The sequence below is a fragment of the Rhinolophus sinicus genome, linkage group LG04 (assembly GCF_036562045.2).
Source record: "Rhinolophus sinicus isolate RSC01 linkage group LG04, ASM3656204v1, whole genome shotgun sequence".
Taxonomy (NCBI): domain Eukaryota; kingdom Metazoa; phylum Chordata; class Mammalia; order Chiroptera; family Rhinolophidae; genus Rhinolophus; species Rhinolophus sinicus.
Genome location: NC_133754.1, coordinates 93,872,677 through 93,890,173, shown reverse-complemented (window position 1 = coordinate 93,890,173; position 17,497 = coordinate 93,872,677). Strand labels below are relative to the sequence as shown.

The following is a 17,497-nucleotide window of genomic DNA, read 5'->3' as shown; positions in this document are numbered from 1 at the left end:
AAAAAAAAAAATGCATTTCTCTTTGCTAATTTTCAGTCTTATAGCACCTTTTAGATTTTTGTAGCTTATACATTTTTATCCAAATTAGTTTTAGACTAGAAGACATGAAATTTTTTAGAGTAACTATACTTTCTTGCTAGTTGAATATTTGGTATTATTTTATTGTTATAAATAACCTCCCACCTTATCATTACTTATTGTTCCTTTTTTTTTTTTTTTTTTATTTTCAGCTGGTTGGTGGAGAATTTGACTTGGAGATGAATTTTATTATCCAGGATGCTGAGAGTATAACATGCATGACTGAGCTTTTGGAGCACTGTGATGTAACATGTCAAGCAGAAATATGGAGCATGTTTACAGCCATTCTACGAAAAAGTGTTCGGAATTTACAGACTAGCACAGAAGTTGGGCTAATTGAACAAGTATTGCTGAAAATGAGTGCTGTAGATGACATGATAGCAGGTATGAGGTTATCTGACAGGAAAGTATAATTTCAATGTGTATAAAGATTCATGTACTTCTTTATATTCTGTTAGTAATATGGATTTGTTGAAGCTACCTTGATTTAAAATAGATGAATAGAAATTGATGGAAAATTTGCCTTTTATATTAAGAGAAAACCTGACAAATAACAGATTAATTTATTCTGTATTATACAAACATAATCACTAATTTTGCTTTCCCAGGTTTTAGAAAAAAATCTCAATAATGTGGAATAGGTGCTATGAAATCTTTTAGAAAAATAAACAATACCTTTCTATGTAATATTTAATTAAACCTGCACATAATTAAAATATCACAATACATATATTTCTGTGTAATGAGCACTTTATCAAATTCTCAGAGCTCCATCCATGCTCTTTAATCTGGCCTATATGCAACTATGAAAAGAGGAACTAAAAGTCTTAGGATAATTAAGCATGTTGTATTTTTTGGAAGTGTCCACTTTACTTTGAAAGTTTTTTGGAGAAACTTTTGTATGAAAATAAACACATATATTATGTAATAGAACATAAAATTTGCATGAAATTTACAGATAAAATTTTTTAATTTTGTGCTTGTTATGTGTTATTTCAAAGAATAACTTTCAAATCTATGGTTCTTCCCACCAGACCTTTTCAAGTTCATTTCCTTCTGTGGTTAGATGTACTTCAGTAGAAATGTTTTGAAAGATGGTCCTAGAGCAACAGTCATTCCCAGAAAAGAAGTTTAGAGTTCAAAATGTAGATTCTCTTAAGCCATGAATCTTCAGCATAAGTTTCTTCTGACATGAGAGGGTTTTAATAATTCTAAAAGTGCTAATATGACTCCTTACAGTATCATATCTAATCCTTAAATGTAGTTTAGACACTAGAGAATCCACTATGATATTTTGCCTTATGCTTTAATATTAGTAGAACAAAACATTAATCAGTAATGAATGGAATGAGGAGCAGGTTAAAGATGAATGCTTTTTAAATTTAAACAATATTTAAAATGTTTTGTTTTATATATTAGAAATAATTTCTATTTGCTTTCATAGTGGCATCTATCTCTATTTAGAAAGATTTAGCATTGTCTATATTGGTTGCAAATGGTTCACTTGAAGAAAAATATGATTCAAACTTAAAACATCTTTTTAATGTAGATGTACCATTTCTGTAAATTCTAGCATTGTTTAACAGGAATTTATTTGTATAAGCATCTATGTACACATGTTTTATAGATGATCATGTGATTTTTGAATCCTTTATCTGGGTTTAAGCCCTTATTTTTTTATTTTATTGGTAAGTAATAAATTGATTACCACTTTTTAGAGTGCGTTTTACAAAATGAGCCACAAGTAATGTGCTTTGTAGATAAACTGGTACATAATTCATGAGTATTGAGATGTGAGGTGATAGTAAATGTGATAGTACCACAGAAGTTCATGTTTTTACATTTTCTATTATATAAAGCTTCTTAATTCTCTTACCTTTTGTTCTCAGTAATACTGATAACAAAACTTTTACATTTTGTTATTTTAAGCATTGAAAGTACCTCTGCCTTACTTCTCAGTAGAGAAATTAAAATTTAGATGCCATACCGTGTTTCACCGAAAATAAGACCTAACCAGAAAATAAGCCCTAGCATGATTTTTCAGGGTGACATCCCGTGAACATAAGCCCTAATGAGTCTTTTGGAGCAAAAATTAATATAAGACCTGTCTTATTTTTGGGGAAACATGGTACTAAATAATCACCAAGACACTAAGTTTTTACTCTGAATTTTTGTAGTATGTTAAGTTCAAAGAGGTACTTTTCGTTTAATAATGTGAAAGTAACACTAGAAGGTGGTTAAACTTAATATCCATAGCAAATTGATAAGAGAATTTCATAGTTTAGTATATTTTTCCTTTAAAAATCTTGTTCAGAAAAGATGACCTGTTATAAAATTTAACTGAGCTGCTTGGTTATGTTACATGCACAATAAATAAGAAATTTTAATAATTATATCATTAAATACAAATTTAATAGATCACTTTTTTGTGATATATATAGGAGATGAGATGAAGGTTTGTAAATAGATCTTAATTTTTTTTTTAAAGTATTTGTAGGTGAACCTTTAAGATATCTTCTATGAAGATTGCCATTGAAGTTAATTGCTTAAAAATGCTTCATATTAACTTAGGGTTTTAAGATGTTTGATTTTTATCTAGAATTCTCTCTTAGAAACAGATCTTCTGACTAATATGTAGAAACTGAATGTTTTTGTTACTTGAATGGTTAAGCATTTTGTTTCATTAAAAGATCTGTCTCAAAAATGACATATCCACAGTCACATTTTTATCGTAGAGATTGTTTATTCTTGTGACATTAAGTGAAATCAGTCAGCTATTTATTGATGAAAATAATCATATTAAATTTCAATTTTGAAATATGTGATATTTTTAAAGTCTCAAATTCCAGCTATTAACCTATGATATTGGATAATATATATTATATATCAATAACTAATTATTTCAAGTTATCCTAATTTAATTATTTATTAATTGATGATAAATAGTTTAGAATGTATATGTGTATTGATTGTAATAACTTGTGTAGTATCCTTAATTCTTAGGAAGTGCTTAGAAATCAAGAAAATGAAGTAAAAGTGTTTAGATGTTTAATTTCTTGCAAAGAAAAATTGACAGAGGTATGACTCACAATGTCTAGAGATGAGAAAGTAATTAAGGACATGAGATTAAATGTATATATTTTTTATTATTTGGGGATCTGGTGTGTCTGTTATATGCACATAAACACATTAGCGTAATGGATATCACTAGTGATACATTTAAATGATACTTCCATTTAGAGACTAGTGGGTGTGAATGAGGGCTCTTGAGCCATACTGCCTCTGTTCAAATTCTAACTTTACCACTTACTGGAGTGTGTTCTTACTCAATGTAACTAAGTGATCTAAGCCTCACTTTCCTAGTTTTTAGAAGGGTTATGGTAGTAGTACTTATCTCATAAGCTTGTTATGAGAATTTGTGACGTTAATACATGTAAACCACTTGGAATTGTGCCAGGCAAGGAATAAATGCTCAGAATTATTAATGTGCCAAAGAGTATTTCAGAAACATGTTCTAAAAGAAAATATGGTCACTAATTTAAAATGTTCAGTCATTGTATCTTTGCATATTTTTGCCTATCTTTCCTTGAATGCAGCCAGGTGTATGTATGTGTGTGTTTATTCTGGTAACTCATAAAAATGTATATATTTGCTAAGAAAAGTTAATGGAGATGGAAATCTGATGGGGAAAAAAGTCCTAAAACTTAAATTTAATTTTTTGGTTTTATTTTAGCTTAACTAATTAGAATGATTATTCATGAGGATGTTTAGCTATATTAGATATACATATATATGTAAAATGATAGTTGATAACTTTTGTTCTTTAAAAAAGTGTATTACCTTGACAGATGGCAGCTCATGACTAGAGTTCAGAATAACTTTATTTTCCTTTGAAGATCTTCTAGTTGATATGTTGGGGGTTCTTGCCAGCTACAGCATCACTGTGAAGGAGTTGAAGCTTTTGTTCAGCATGCTTCGAGGAGAAAGTGGAATCTGGGTAAGCTGTGGTCAGAGGGAGAAGTATTCAATATCAGTGCATTAATACTTAATGTTCAACAATTTGTCTCTAGAGAGCTGTAAACTTGAATTTGTAATGGAAATTGTTCCTCTTAAAGAGTTCCGCAAATGATTTGAGATTAATTTTCTCTGGTTAGAAAACAGTTCAGTGGCTAACGTGACATATTAGGTATTTTTGCTAAATCTGTACAATGACATTTCTTTTTCTTGTTTCCTCAGCCAAGACATGCAGTAAAATTATTATCAGTTCTTAATCAGATGCCACAAAGACATGGTCCTGATACTTTTTTCAATTTCCCTGGTTGTAGTGCTGCGGTAAGTTTAAAATACATATGTTTATTTTTATTTATATATTTTTAAGTCAGCTCTATGAAGGTATAATTTACATACAATAAAATTCACCATTTAAAAAGTCTGGTTTGATGAGTTTGTAATAGTCTAGTAACCACCACCACAATCATGATTTAGAACAATTCCATCACTGCCCCAAATTCCCTTGTTTCTGTTTGAAGCCAGTCTCCTCTTCCCAACCCCTTTCTCTTGCAACCTCTGATTTATTTTGTGGTTTAATTTTGCTTTTTCCAGAATTTCATATAAGTAAAATCACACAGTATGTAGCCTTTTTCTCAGGCTTCTTTCACTTACCATAATGCTTTTGAGATTATCCATGTTGTAGCTTACCAGTAGCTTATTCTGTTCCTTTATATTTTGAGTAGTATTACATTTTATGGATATGCCACATTTTATCCAGTGATTAGTTGAGTGACAGCTGGGTTTTTAGTTTTTGGATATTGTAAATAAAACTGCAGGGAACATTTGAACATAGATCTTCTGTGGGCATCTGTTCTTACCTCTTGAGTAATAAATACATAAGAAAGAGATTGCTGGGATTTATGGTAAATGTGTGTCTTTTTCCATGAGAAGGCAGACTGCTTTCCGTAGTGGAAAGTTTTGCATTTCCATCCGCAGTGTATGAGAATCATGATTGATCTGCATCCTGGTCATTGTCCATCTTTTTTATTTGAGTCATCTAAATGATTATGTAGTGGTACCGCATGGTGGTTTTAATTTTGTATCACCTCATGACTGATGAAGTTGAGCATTTTTTCCATGTGTTTATTGGCCATTCTTTTATCTTCTTTTGCGATGTTTGTGTTCAAATCTTCTGTTCATTTTTAAAAATTTGATGTTTTATTTTATTATCCTAAGAGATTATTGTATATTAAGTTAATTTTTCAGATATGTATTTGTCAAATGGTTTCTTACAATCTATGGCATTCCTTTTTATTTTCTTAACAGTATTTTTTGAAGTATAAAAGGTTTTAATTTTATGAAGTTCAATTAAAATCTTCTTTCCCTTATGGCATATGCTTTTGTAATCTAAGAAATCAGTATAAACAAAGTCACAACATTTTTTCACTTTTTCTACTAAAAGCTGTGTTGCTTCAGCTCTTATAATTTAGGTTAGCGATCCTTTTGTGTGAATTTTTAAAAATTATTTTTAGTTTTCAATTACACTTGACATTCAGTATTATTTTATATTAGTTTCAAATGCACAGCATAGTGGTTAGACACTTATATAATTTATGAAGTGATCCCCTGATAAGTCTAGTACCCACCTGGCACTACACATAGTTATTACAGTATTATTGACTATATTCCCTGTGCTGTACTTTACATCCCCTTGACTATGTTGTAACTGAATTTTTAATGTTGTGTGAGGAAAGGTTGGAGGTTAAGCTTTGATTATTTGTTTTGTATATGGATATTGAATAACTTCATAACCATTTGTGGAAGAGACAATTTTTTTTTTCACATTTGATTACCTTGAAGCCTTTCTTGAAAACTACCTGGCCATGTTTGTGTGGATCTATTTCTGAACTTTCTATTTTTACTTTTGTCCTATATATCCTTATGCCAATGTCTCAATAGTAGCTGTATAATAGTTCTTTGTAGTATAAGTACTCCAAATTTGTTCTTCATTTTAAAAATAATTTTGGCTATTCTAGATTGTTTTCATTTCCATGTACTTGTGAATAACTTGTCAAATTTATGAAAAGCCTGCTGTGATTTTGATTGTATTAAACTATAGAACAATTTAGAGATAATAGATATCTTAACAATATTGAATCTTCCAGTTCATAAACACAGTGTATATCTTTATTTGGTTTTCTTTGATTTTTTTCAATGTTTTGTAGTTTTCAGCATACAAAGTTTTCAGCATACAGGACTTAAAAATCTTTTGGTACATTTACCCACAAATATTCTATACGGCTTGTGGCTGGTATATGGAAATGCAAAAGGGGTTTTTTTGTATATTAACCTTATATTCTGAGACTGCTAAACTCACTTATTAGTCCAAGCAGTTTTTTAGTAAATGCTTTAGGATTATTTACAAAGATAATAACTTTATCTGTGAATAAAGCGTACTTTATACTTACTTTGCCTTTTTATTGTACTGCTTAGGACCTCTAGTGCAATGCTGAGTAACAGTAACAATTTTTACGTATTCCCAGTCTTAGGGAAAGCATTAAATGTTTCACCCTAACTATGCTATTTATTATAGGTTTTAAGAAATCTCCTTTATCAGGAAATTGCTTTCTAGTCCTATTTACTAGGGGTTTATTTAATCATTAGTCTGTTGATATCAGTGTTGAATTTTGTCAAAAATGTATTCTATGGAGAGGAGGAAATGGTGAGGGAACAAGAACTTTTACGGCTATTATTTCATTTGTCATACAAGCTATGTAAGGTAATGAGACTATCTTTGTTACATCAGTTGAGAAACTGAGCCTCAATGATGTAACATTGTTTAGGATCATTAAGCAGAACCACAACCTGAACCAAAATTTGCCTGACCTTAAGTCCACTGTTTTACTTAATAGCAGATTGGCTAATTTCCAGACATATTACTTCTGCTATTGAACTGCTGAAAAATTCAGATAGGAGTTAATTTTAAACTCCATGCTATTACAGTGTTTCTGATAATCTGCTTCTGGATGAATGTGAACCAGTGGTATCTTAGTAACAAGAGGGTACATACTGTTTGGATCACTGCTGAGAGAAGTGCTTTCAGATCACTAAAATTATGACACTGATTACCTCAAATAACCATGTGTACTAGGCCTTCTGAATTGTGTTTTGTATTGTGGAGATGCCTGTCTATGAGCTGTGCTGCCTCCATATAAGCAATTTGGTAACGTTTACTCATTCATAGAGGAACTTACACTCTACAGTGATTTATATAAAGGTAAATGAAATGTAAGATAGAATTTTATATGCCCTGTGACTGTTATGGATATATTATTAGATTTGCCATTCATGACTATGATCTATTTCATTAATCTGCTTAATTTAGGAAATAGTGTACTTTTCTATTCACTGAAACAGTTCGCTGAAAGCACCCCATCTGAACATCAGAATAATTTTTTTTTTTCCTATTACCATAGATAAGAACATAGATTTTGGAGTCAGCTAGACCAGGAAACAGTGAGGGATATAGGTGTGAGGTTCTATGGACTCACTGGGCACAACGAGGGACACCCAGCTGTGGGTCCCAAAACATAGTAGAAGGAAATATGGAGGGCATGTACAGGCAGCTTAAGTCCAAAATCAGAAAGGTACTTCACAGGACTTGCCATTAGCACCATGGGAATCAAAGGAAATATAAGGAGTCTGCGAAATGGGTGATAAAATCAGGCACAAATGGTTTGAAAGTAAATAGGCCTGGGTTCCATATCAGGCAGTACTATCCAAAGTTAGCTTTTGTGCATTGATTAAGGGAGGATGTATGCATTAGTTAAAAAGGGTTGCAAAAGGCTAGGGATGCAATATACACTGTATAGAAGCTTTTTTTATTTTCAGTTTTGATGCATTTTCTTTTTATTCTAAAAATAATGTAAGACTATTTTGAGAAAATAGGAAAATACAGTAAAATTTTGAAGGACATACCATTAATAATCCATAATTTGTCATGTAGCAATAAATTCTGTTAATATTTAAGCAAACTTTATTTTAACTGCTTATTTTGAGGTAATTATATATACACAGGATATTGCAAAGTTATAGTACAGAGATGTGCCATATACCTTTCACTTGTTTCTTCCCCCGATGGTTACATCTTAAATATCAAAAGCAAAAATTCACATGGGTGTAATGTGTACATATAGTTTTGTGTCATTTTAAAACAAGTGTAGAATGTCTAACCACCACTGCAGTATAGAACTATGCCATCATTACAAAATTCTCATTCTACCCCTTTATAATCACACTGACGCCTTCTTCCCTATGATTCCCCGATGCTTGGCAACCAGTGATATGTTCTCCATTCCTGTAGTTTTGTCATTTTGAGAGTGTTGTATAAGTTGAATCATACAGTATGTGGACTTTTGAAAGTGGCTTTCTTCCCCCACTCAGCATAATACCCTTGAGACCCATCCAAGTTGCTGTATGCATCAATAATAGTTTATTGATTTTTATTGCTGAGTAGTGAGCCATTGTATGGATGCACCAGTTTGTTTAGCAATGTACCTCTTTAATGGCATTTTGGTCATTTCTGGTTTTTAGCTATTACAAATAAAGCTGATAAGAGCATTTATGTGCAGGTTTTTGTGTGGATACGTTTTCGTTTTTCTGGCATAAATGCCCAGCAGTGCAATTGCTGGGTAGTATGGTAAATGTATGATTAATTTTAAGTAATGACCAAAATATTTCCCAGAGTGGCTGTATGATTTTACACCAGCAATGTATGAGAGATCCAGTGTCTCTGCATCCCTAGCAGCATCTGTTGTTGTCACTATTTTTTTTTTTCATTTTAGCCATTCTGATAGGCACGTAGGGATGGACATCTTATTGTGGTCTTAATTTGCATGTCCCTAGTGGCTAATGATGTTAAACATTGTGTCATGTGCTTTTTTTCATCCTTATATTCAGGACAGTTCCCTTTATGCCTTTTTCCATTTTCTAATTGAACTATTTGATTTTTTTACTGAGTTCTTTACGTATTCTAGGTATAGATCCTTTTGTCAGATATGTAGATTGCATATATTTTCTAGTTTGTTGCTTGTCTTTTCATCTTCTTTACGGGTCACATATAGAACAAAGGTTTTGAATTTTGATGAAGTCCAATTTATCAAAAGATTTTTTATTTATTTATTTTTATGGATTGTACTTTTCGTGGCATGTCTAAGTCCTAGGTCCCAAAAAATTTCAACTGTTTTCTTCTAAAAGTTTTCTAGTTTTACATTTTACATTTAAATCTATAATCCATTTTGAGTTAAGTTTTGTACTAGGTATAATGTTTGGATTGAGGTTCATTTTTTTTTTTTTTTGCCTATGGATATTCAAATGGTCCAGCAGCATTTGTTTAAAAAACGTATATGTCCTTCATTGAATAGATTGTACACCTTTGTAATGAAAAATTTGTTGGCTATCCTGTGTGACACTATATCTGTGTTCCCTATCCTGTTCCATTAATCTATGTATCCATCTCTCTGCCTATAACACAAAGTTTTGATTACTATAGCTTGAAATCAAGTAGAGGAATTCCTCCCACTTTTTGTCCCCCAGAATTATTTCAGCTGTTCTATTTCATTTCCCTTTCCATCTAAATTTCAGAATAATTCTGTCTATATGTACAAAAAAATATTGCTAGGTTTTTGATAGGAATTGCTTGAATCCAGTATCAATTTGGGGAGAATTCACATTATCTTTACTATGTTGGGTCCTCCAATTTATGAACATGATATATCTGTCTGCTTATTTACATCTTTAATTTCTTTCATCAGCATTTTGTAATGTACAGCATATAATTCTTTTTTTTTTTTTAATGGGAACTTTCCTCAGTAGTTTTTTTTTATTTTATTTTTTATTAATTTCAGGTGTGCAAAACAATAATAGTCTTATACATGTTAGATTGATATCTGTGTATTTCTTTTTCTCTGAGTGATTTTATTTATTTATTAGTTTCAGGTGTACAAAGCAACATAATAGTTAGACATTTATACCCCTCAGAAAGTGATAACTGCTCCCCATGTACTACCCCTCTGACATTGTGTATAGCTGTTACCATACCATTGACTATATTCCTGTGGAGTAATGGGGGAAAAGCTGTATATTCCATATCCCATGACTATATATACATATATATAGTCACTTAATTATCGTCACTTAATTCTGGTTGACATTCAGTATTAGTCTCCTTTAGCTTCAGGTGTATAGCGCAGTGATCAGGCATCGTATAGAAGCTTTGGTTGGTACATAAGAACAAGAAGTTGATGAGTACCTTCTAGAAATGAGAGATTTCAGGTCCCTAAAACATTTATTCTGGCTATTATGCATTAAATTTAAGAGAATGTCTCTAACTAAAGGTGCCTGTCTTGTTGAAGAGATAGGCTATGATAACGATCTTTATTTATCCATGGGATTATTGGAAGTCCACAATGAAACTGAGGAAAATACAATTATTCTATAGACTGTCAGGCTTTTGGTACCAATTATCCCAAGACCAAAGACTATTATTATTTCATTATCATTCAAGCTTAGATTTTTCTGTTGTAACATTTTTCTTTCTTTTTTGTTGTGTTTTGGTTCACTAGTGTTTGCCACTGTGTATGATTTAGAACTCTCTCAGTCCGACCATGGGGAAATAACAAATGATCTTTTGGACCATGTATCTTTTCCTTGATGGAAGAGTAGTTCTGGAAAACTTAACGGGCAGCTTGTCTCAAATTCTTACCTGTACCTCTTAGTTTAATTCAGTGTTTAAGTTCAAATGTAGGGCCCAGTAGACTGAGTGATGAGACCAATGATGTAAAAAGTGATAGGCCATTGGTTGGGGATAAGAGATTGCATGGGTATGTGGAGTAATGGGGGAAAAGGAAGCTATAGACTGTACTCCTAAATGCTTTTCATTGCTCCAGTGAGAGTGCTGTAATGAGCCCCTGTTGCTGATGTGAAAGTGCAGTTGAGTATGCTGGTCTTGGCAAAGGGTTGAAAATCCTGAGTCTAACACTGGGCCAGTTGTGTTTCACAGGCATTAAGAACAAATTAACATATGTGTTAAGTAGTTTATACAATTCTGTAGCTTCACTTTACTATTCCAGTGTCCTCAATAAATATTCCTCCTGTTTACCGTGGTACTCTGAAGCAGCTATAGTAAGTGAATGCTGGTGTAGTGAAACTTACGAAGGTACTGTGTTTCCCCGAAAATAAGACCTAGCTGGACAATCATCTTTAATGCATCTTTTGGAGCAAAAATTAGTATAAGACCCGGTCTTATTTTAATTAGTATAAGACCGGGTCTTATATAATATATACTATACTATACTATAATATAATATAATGCCAGGTCTTATATAATATATAATATAATACATAATATAATACAATATAATAATATTATATAAGACCCAGTCTTATATTAATTTTTGCTCCAAAAGATGCATTAGGGCTGATTGTCCAGCTAGGTCTTATTTTTGGGAAAACATGGTATTAACCAGTAGTAAACTTGGCAAGAATTGCATTTTACTAGCGAACAAATAAAACTAATGAAATTTAAATCTTTCCCTTTGTAAAACGTTAAGGAAGGCTTATTGACTATTAAACTGCTTGAACTAATTAACATTAAAATCTGAAAGGACACTGTATGGGAAATTTTAATTCAATTTTAGGTTTTGAATCTTTATTTGAAATTGTATATGTGTATCTGTGTATATTTCTGTTTTGTTTTTATTTTAAAAACAAAAAGCACTTATAAACTTTGCCACTTTGAGATTTTTCCATTGACCACATGTTGAATGTTTTCTACGTCTTATGTCACATGCTGGGAGTCTAAATTATATTCGTTACTCTTGAAGAACTTTAATGAGTAGACAGATGCAAAAAGAGCTTTTTATAGTAAACTAGTGTAGATTTAGGTGCTAAGTACTATGGGAGCACAATGAAAAGAGAAACTAAGCTGGAGTGGTGATGTCCAGGAAAGCTTTACAAAGAGGGACACATTAGCCTGGTATTGAGGGATGATTGGGGTTTTGATGGAAGAAGTCTTATGGACAGAAGCAACATCATATACAAAAAGGGGAGTTGTAACAGAACAGGTGGGACAGCTGGCATATTTAGGTATACTTTGCAATGTAGAGTAGATAGAGGTGCATAAGATCAAAAGGGTTTGTTGGAGCCATAGGGTGTGTGAAGAGCCTTGTATAACGTGAAGAAATTTAAGCTTTATTTTAAATGCAGAGAATTTTTAATATGGAACTATTTGTATTTGAGAAAGGTTATTATTCTTTCAGTAATATGAAGGATCTGTTTGGGGGAGCAGAACAGTTATCAAATCATAATGGATAATTACCTTTTATGTCATGGAAATTTGGGTACCTCATAGGACGATAAATCTACTCAGATGTTTGTTGACATCAAGTCAAGCATTCAGTTTCTCATTTTTTCTTTACAATGGCTAGATTTTTTTTTTAATTGGTAGTATCACTTGAGTATTGTATTATTCCTTTCTTACCTTCTGAGTGGAGCTGAATCCTTTCTGGTCATCAATTTCAGTTAAGTTTCTATATAACAAAGCTCATTCTTTCTCCTTCATTTCAGTATTCTGAGCATTATCTCTTAATACTTATATTTGTTTAGTGTTGCTCCCATTAATATTCTCTCACCTAATTGTTTTTTGATTTAAAGATTCAACCTCCTTTAATAAAATGAAGTATTACTGAAAACCTAACATAAACCATAGAAAGCTGAAAATTCTGAGACGTGTAAGGGACATATTAGTGAAACTGGAGGAGGACTTCCTGGAGTATAGTCTGAAACCTGTGTAACCTAGACATGAAACATCATTCATTGAGTAATTAAAAATGCAATATAGTCAATAAGTAGTATTTGTAGACTATTAATAAGATAATAGTTTCTATTTTTATATTTGTCCATAATTTTCTGATATTTATGCCTTCACTATTTAATCTGTAAAATCCATATTTGACTATAGTTACTGTCAAGTTTTCTTTAACTGATACTTTTGTATCTTTTTTCATTGCCTTGTAGGCAATTGCATTGCCCCCTATTGCAAAGTGGCCTTATCAGAATGGCTTCACCCTAAACACTTGGTTTCGTATGGATCCATTAAATAACATTAATGTTGATAAGGATAAACCTTATCTTTATTGGTAAGTAATATATTTAATTTTAGCACTTTGACTTAAGTATTTCAATTTTGTAAATATATAAATATCAAGGCAACATATTAAATGAAATATAACGTTACTATATGTGTTGAAATATGTACGTTAATATTATAAAGATACAGTTAAGTCAGTTTATTTTACTTATTTTTTGCTGTTGTCTCACTAAGTTTTTTTTCTAATTACAGTTTGTCTTATGTTTTCCAATTTCAGTTTAAGAATGAAGGGTTGCAAACCTTCTTTGTCTAGTGTATCAGTATAGATCAATTCTTAGTGAAGATGCTGGTTCCTGATCATGGAGAGAAAAACACTAATCTCCTACCCGATTTCATTCACTCTGCCTTTTTACTTTGTTTTGTGAGCATAATTAAGATATGCTTTAAAATATTAATAATAATAACCATGTAATAAATTATAATCAGATAAGATTAATTATTTGATAGGTAGCTATCAGAGGGGATTGCTCAACCCAGCGATGGGTTGACCTGTAAGGAGCTTGGTAATTTCAGGTTACCCATAATGTACAATAGGAACGTAAACTTCATTGATTGCCTTACTATATACTAGGTATTGCAAGTACTTACATATATTAACTCATTTAATACTTGCAATGCTCTGAAATAAGACTGCCTGAATTTAACTCCTGTCTTCACTACTTACTGTTTATCCTGTGCTTTGGTGTCTTTGACTGTAAAATGAAGATAATAGTAATACCTATCACATAGAATTTAATGCAAAAATAATATTGAATATGCTTTTTGTACAATGACTGACTGAAATAAGTGCGAAAATGTGATCTATTTATAGCTTGTAAGCTGATTATAAAAGATTATTTATGGATAGTAGTGAGAGGGGGTTTTAAACAAACATGTCAACTTCCAAACAAATGGGGTTGAACTTCAGAATGGTCATTGTAGGAGAGCGTATATTTATTTCAATAGTACTGTTATTTTTCAAAGCATTTATAATTTTTTTAACACTGTGATTAAATTCATAGCTAGGAGGAGTTTTTCTCTAGAAGAAAATAACTATATTTCATAGTTATGTAATTTTTTTAACTAAAAATAAAAATGTACTCCTTTGCTGGAGTATCTATATAATATTTCAAAGTTGTCTCTGACATTATTTATTATTTGTAAGCTATTTTCAAAAATATACTAGAATTAGAGAATGAGTTGTTTTTGAAAACATTAACAGTATAAATGATTTTTGAATTTGCTAATTTCAGATAATCCTTAAAGGTAGATATAAAATGGGCCATTAGTTTGTTTTAATGTATTTGTAGTATTTTAAATTGAAATTTTAAAAGGTTCTAAAGTCTTCTATTTTCCTAATTTAAATTCCATTTAGTTTTATAAATCTTTTATGCTTTAGTCTTTATTTGGTACATGTTATAGCCCTCTATAGGGAGTGAGTTTTATTTTTATAATGATGTTTTATGTTATTTATGTAATAATCTTTATATATATAGTTCTTTGTATCAGAGGATATTATACTATTCTCAGTTTTCTTTATAGTTTTCGTACTAGCAAAGGAGTTGGCTACTCTGCCCATTTTGTTGGCAACTGTCTTATAGTCACATCACTGAAGTCCAAAGGGAAAGGTTTTCAGCACTGTGTGAAATACGATTTTCAACCACGCAAGGTAGGTATAAGTAAATATTCCTGTTGAGAATGACACAATTCACCATTTCCATTGTCTTAAAACTCACCTGTTATGACTGCTGGAATAGTCTCTTTTATTCATTTTCTTATGACACCTAAAGCTTTTCTCTGATTCTTACCTGATTCCTCTTTCTACTTTTATGTCTAACTTTTGACATAAAAAAGATCAGGTTCTCTCTCTCTCTCTCTCTCTCTCTCTCTCTCTCTCTCTCTCTCTCTCTCTCGCTGTGATATATTCTGTGGCATTCTTTTAGTAAATACTTATAGTAAATAGATCCCCCTGATCCACAATTTCTCCTTCTGAGGTTTCAGTTACCCGTAGTTAACGGTAGTCCCAAAATACTAAATGGAAAATTCCAGAAATAAACAATTCCATAAGTTTTAAATTGTGCACTATTCTGAGTAGTGTGATCAAATCTTGAGTCTTCCTGCTCCATCCCACCCGAGAGGAGAATCATCTGTTTGTCCAGGATATCTGTGCTGTATAGGATACCCCTTTAGTCACTTAGTAGCCATCTTGGTTATTGGTTATCTGATTGATTATGAGAGAGAGAGAGAGAGAGAGAGAGAGAGAGAGAGAGAGACCACATCCCCCCAAATTTATTAGAGTACATTGTTATAATTGTCCTATTTTATTACTAGTAATTATTGTTCACCTCTACTGTGTCTAATTTATAAGTTAAACTTTATCATAGGTATATATGTGTATGTGAAAACACGGATAGGAAATAACATAGTATATATAATTTGGTACTATCTGAGGTTTCAGGTATTGACTGGGTTCTTGGAACATATCCCTCTTTGTAAGGGGGACTACTATATTGTGTATTTACTGAGTACCAGACACGGTAGTGGGCACTGAGATATGACACTGAGCAAAACAGATATCTGTACTTTTGTGGAGTCTTTATGTTTTTTAGTAATTTTTATTCAGTTTCATGACAGCTTTCCACTCTTATTCTTATCTCCAGAGCTTTTATTCTTATTTTTCATATACCTATGATATATTGCTATGTGGATATCTTTTGAGTCAGTCAACCTCAGAATATGTAACATTGAATTTGCCACTTCCAGTTCCATATATATACATTCCTGTTCTTAAACCCCCTATTTTGGTTAAGAGGCCTACCATCTTCATAATAGTGGAAACTGAAGTCAGCTTTTTTCTTCTTTTTCTACTAAAACCCATAGTTTTATTTATTTATTTTTTTGGAGTTTATATCGCTCTATGTTTTATGTTAGTTTCAGGTGTACAAAACAATATAATGATTAGATATTTACATCCCTCACAGAGTGATAACCCTCCTCCCCCAATCTATTACCTCTCTGACATCGTATATAGTTGTTACAATTCCATTGACTTTATTCCCTATGCTTTTCTCCATATCCCGTTTGTTCTTCATCCCCTTTTTGATCTTTATATCAGTTCAATTTTCATACCATATATTTTGTAGCTCTGTAATATATCTTTTTAAAAAAATTATTTACTTGCTACTTAAATTTTTCGTAGTGCTCTCCCCTTACCTTGGATCCTTTGTCTCTTCCTCTTATAAGCTGTTTTACACACTAATATCTGATTTATATTCCTGCTCATATTATTTTACCGCTCAAGCCAACAAGCCAATCGTTTGCATCTCACTAACTACAGAATACAATTTTTAGCTTAGTTTTTCATGATTTGGATTTTATTTTCAGCTTTTTACTTATACCCTTTATTTTGGCAAAGCTAAGCTAATATACATGTTTCACTTTTTTATCTTTTCCTTTCCAAATGTTCAGTCTCTGGCATGAAATAAATACGTTTACTTGCCACTCCTCGATCACAGCTCTAGGTCTTAAAATCAATCCTATTGTTATGTTCCATTTCATATAACACCATTTCCCTGGAATCTTTCCCTAATTTTCCTTGCTCTCCACATATAATGTCTTTTATAGCACATCATTTAAGTATTTCTTGTGGCAATTCTTTCTTTTAAATCCTTATTCATTTATATGTTCACTTTTATTAACTATTGAGACTAAGATATATGTTGGATTTAATTTTGTATTCTTTCAATACCACAGAGTATTGAACTTACACTATCAATAACATATACTTGATAAATAAGTAAAATATGACTTTAACAATCAAAAAAGCCCTTTTGTTTCCTGAAGGAATAAATTACATTTATCTGTACAGCTAATTTATACTGAGCAATTTATTTCCCAGTAGTATGAAATAAATGAGGTATTATTATTGATAAAGTAGAACACAAGGTGTGGAACTAGTGGTCAGTGCATCTTTGTAGGTAAAACCTTTTCTGTGTGGCAGTAAGAAGCAAGGTAGTCATGGCAGTAAAGGCCAACTAATTTAGGTCGTTGCTGTGATCCACATTTAAAATCTAAAGCTTACTAACCCTTTTTACTGTTGTTTCAGCACAATAATGCATAATATTGTGCTGTTCTTTCAGCACAATAATGCAAAGCTAAGTTAATTTTTGAAATTGTAGAAAATTCTATAGAGCATCATGCATGAGCGTTAAGGGAGATTTTATACTTTTTGAGAAAAGTATG

General features: G+C 31.6%; 1 protein-coding gene and 1 long non-coding RNA gene across 11 annotated transcripts in view; one reads left to right on the top strand and one right to left on the bottom strand.

The window, feature by feature from the left end:
- The window catches only part of NBEA (neurobeachin), a 661,793-nt gene that overhangs the window by 67,969 nt on the left and 576,327 nt on the right, over positions 1-17,497 (top strand). For all 7 annotated transcript variants that reach the window (XM_074330026.1, XM_074330024.1, XM_074330023.1 and 4 more), the window contains exons 2-6: positions 231-462; positions 3,975-4,075; positions 4,315-4,410; positions 13,144-13,265; positions 14,798-14,924. In XM_074330026.1, the coding sequence (XP_074186127.1) occupies positions 231-462; positions 3,975-4,075; positions 4,315-4,410; positions 13,144-13,265; positions 14,798-14,924 (678 nt within the window). The remainder of the gene's footprint in view (positions 1-230; positions 463-3,974; positions 4,076-4,314; positions 4,411-13,143; positions 13,266-14,797; positions 14,925-17,497) is intronic.
- LOC109449832 (uncharacterized) overlaps positions 1-17,497 on the bottom strand; it is a 265,241-nt gene that overhangs the window by 14,344 nt on the left and 233,400 nt on the right. For all 4 annotated transcript variants that reach the window (XR_012495586.1, XR_012495587.1, XR_012495588.1 and 1 more), the window contains exon 6: positions 3,919-4,080. This is a non-coding gene — a long non-coding RNA (uncharacterized LOC109449832). The remainder of the gene's footprint in view (positions 1-3,918; positions 4,081-17,497) is intronic.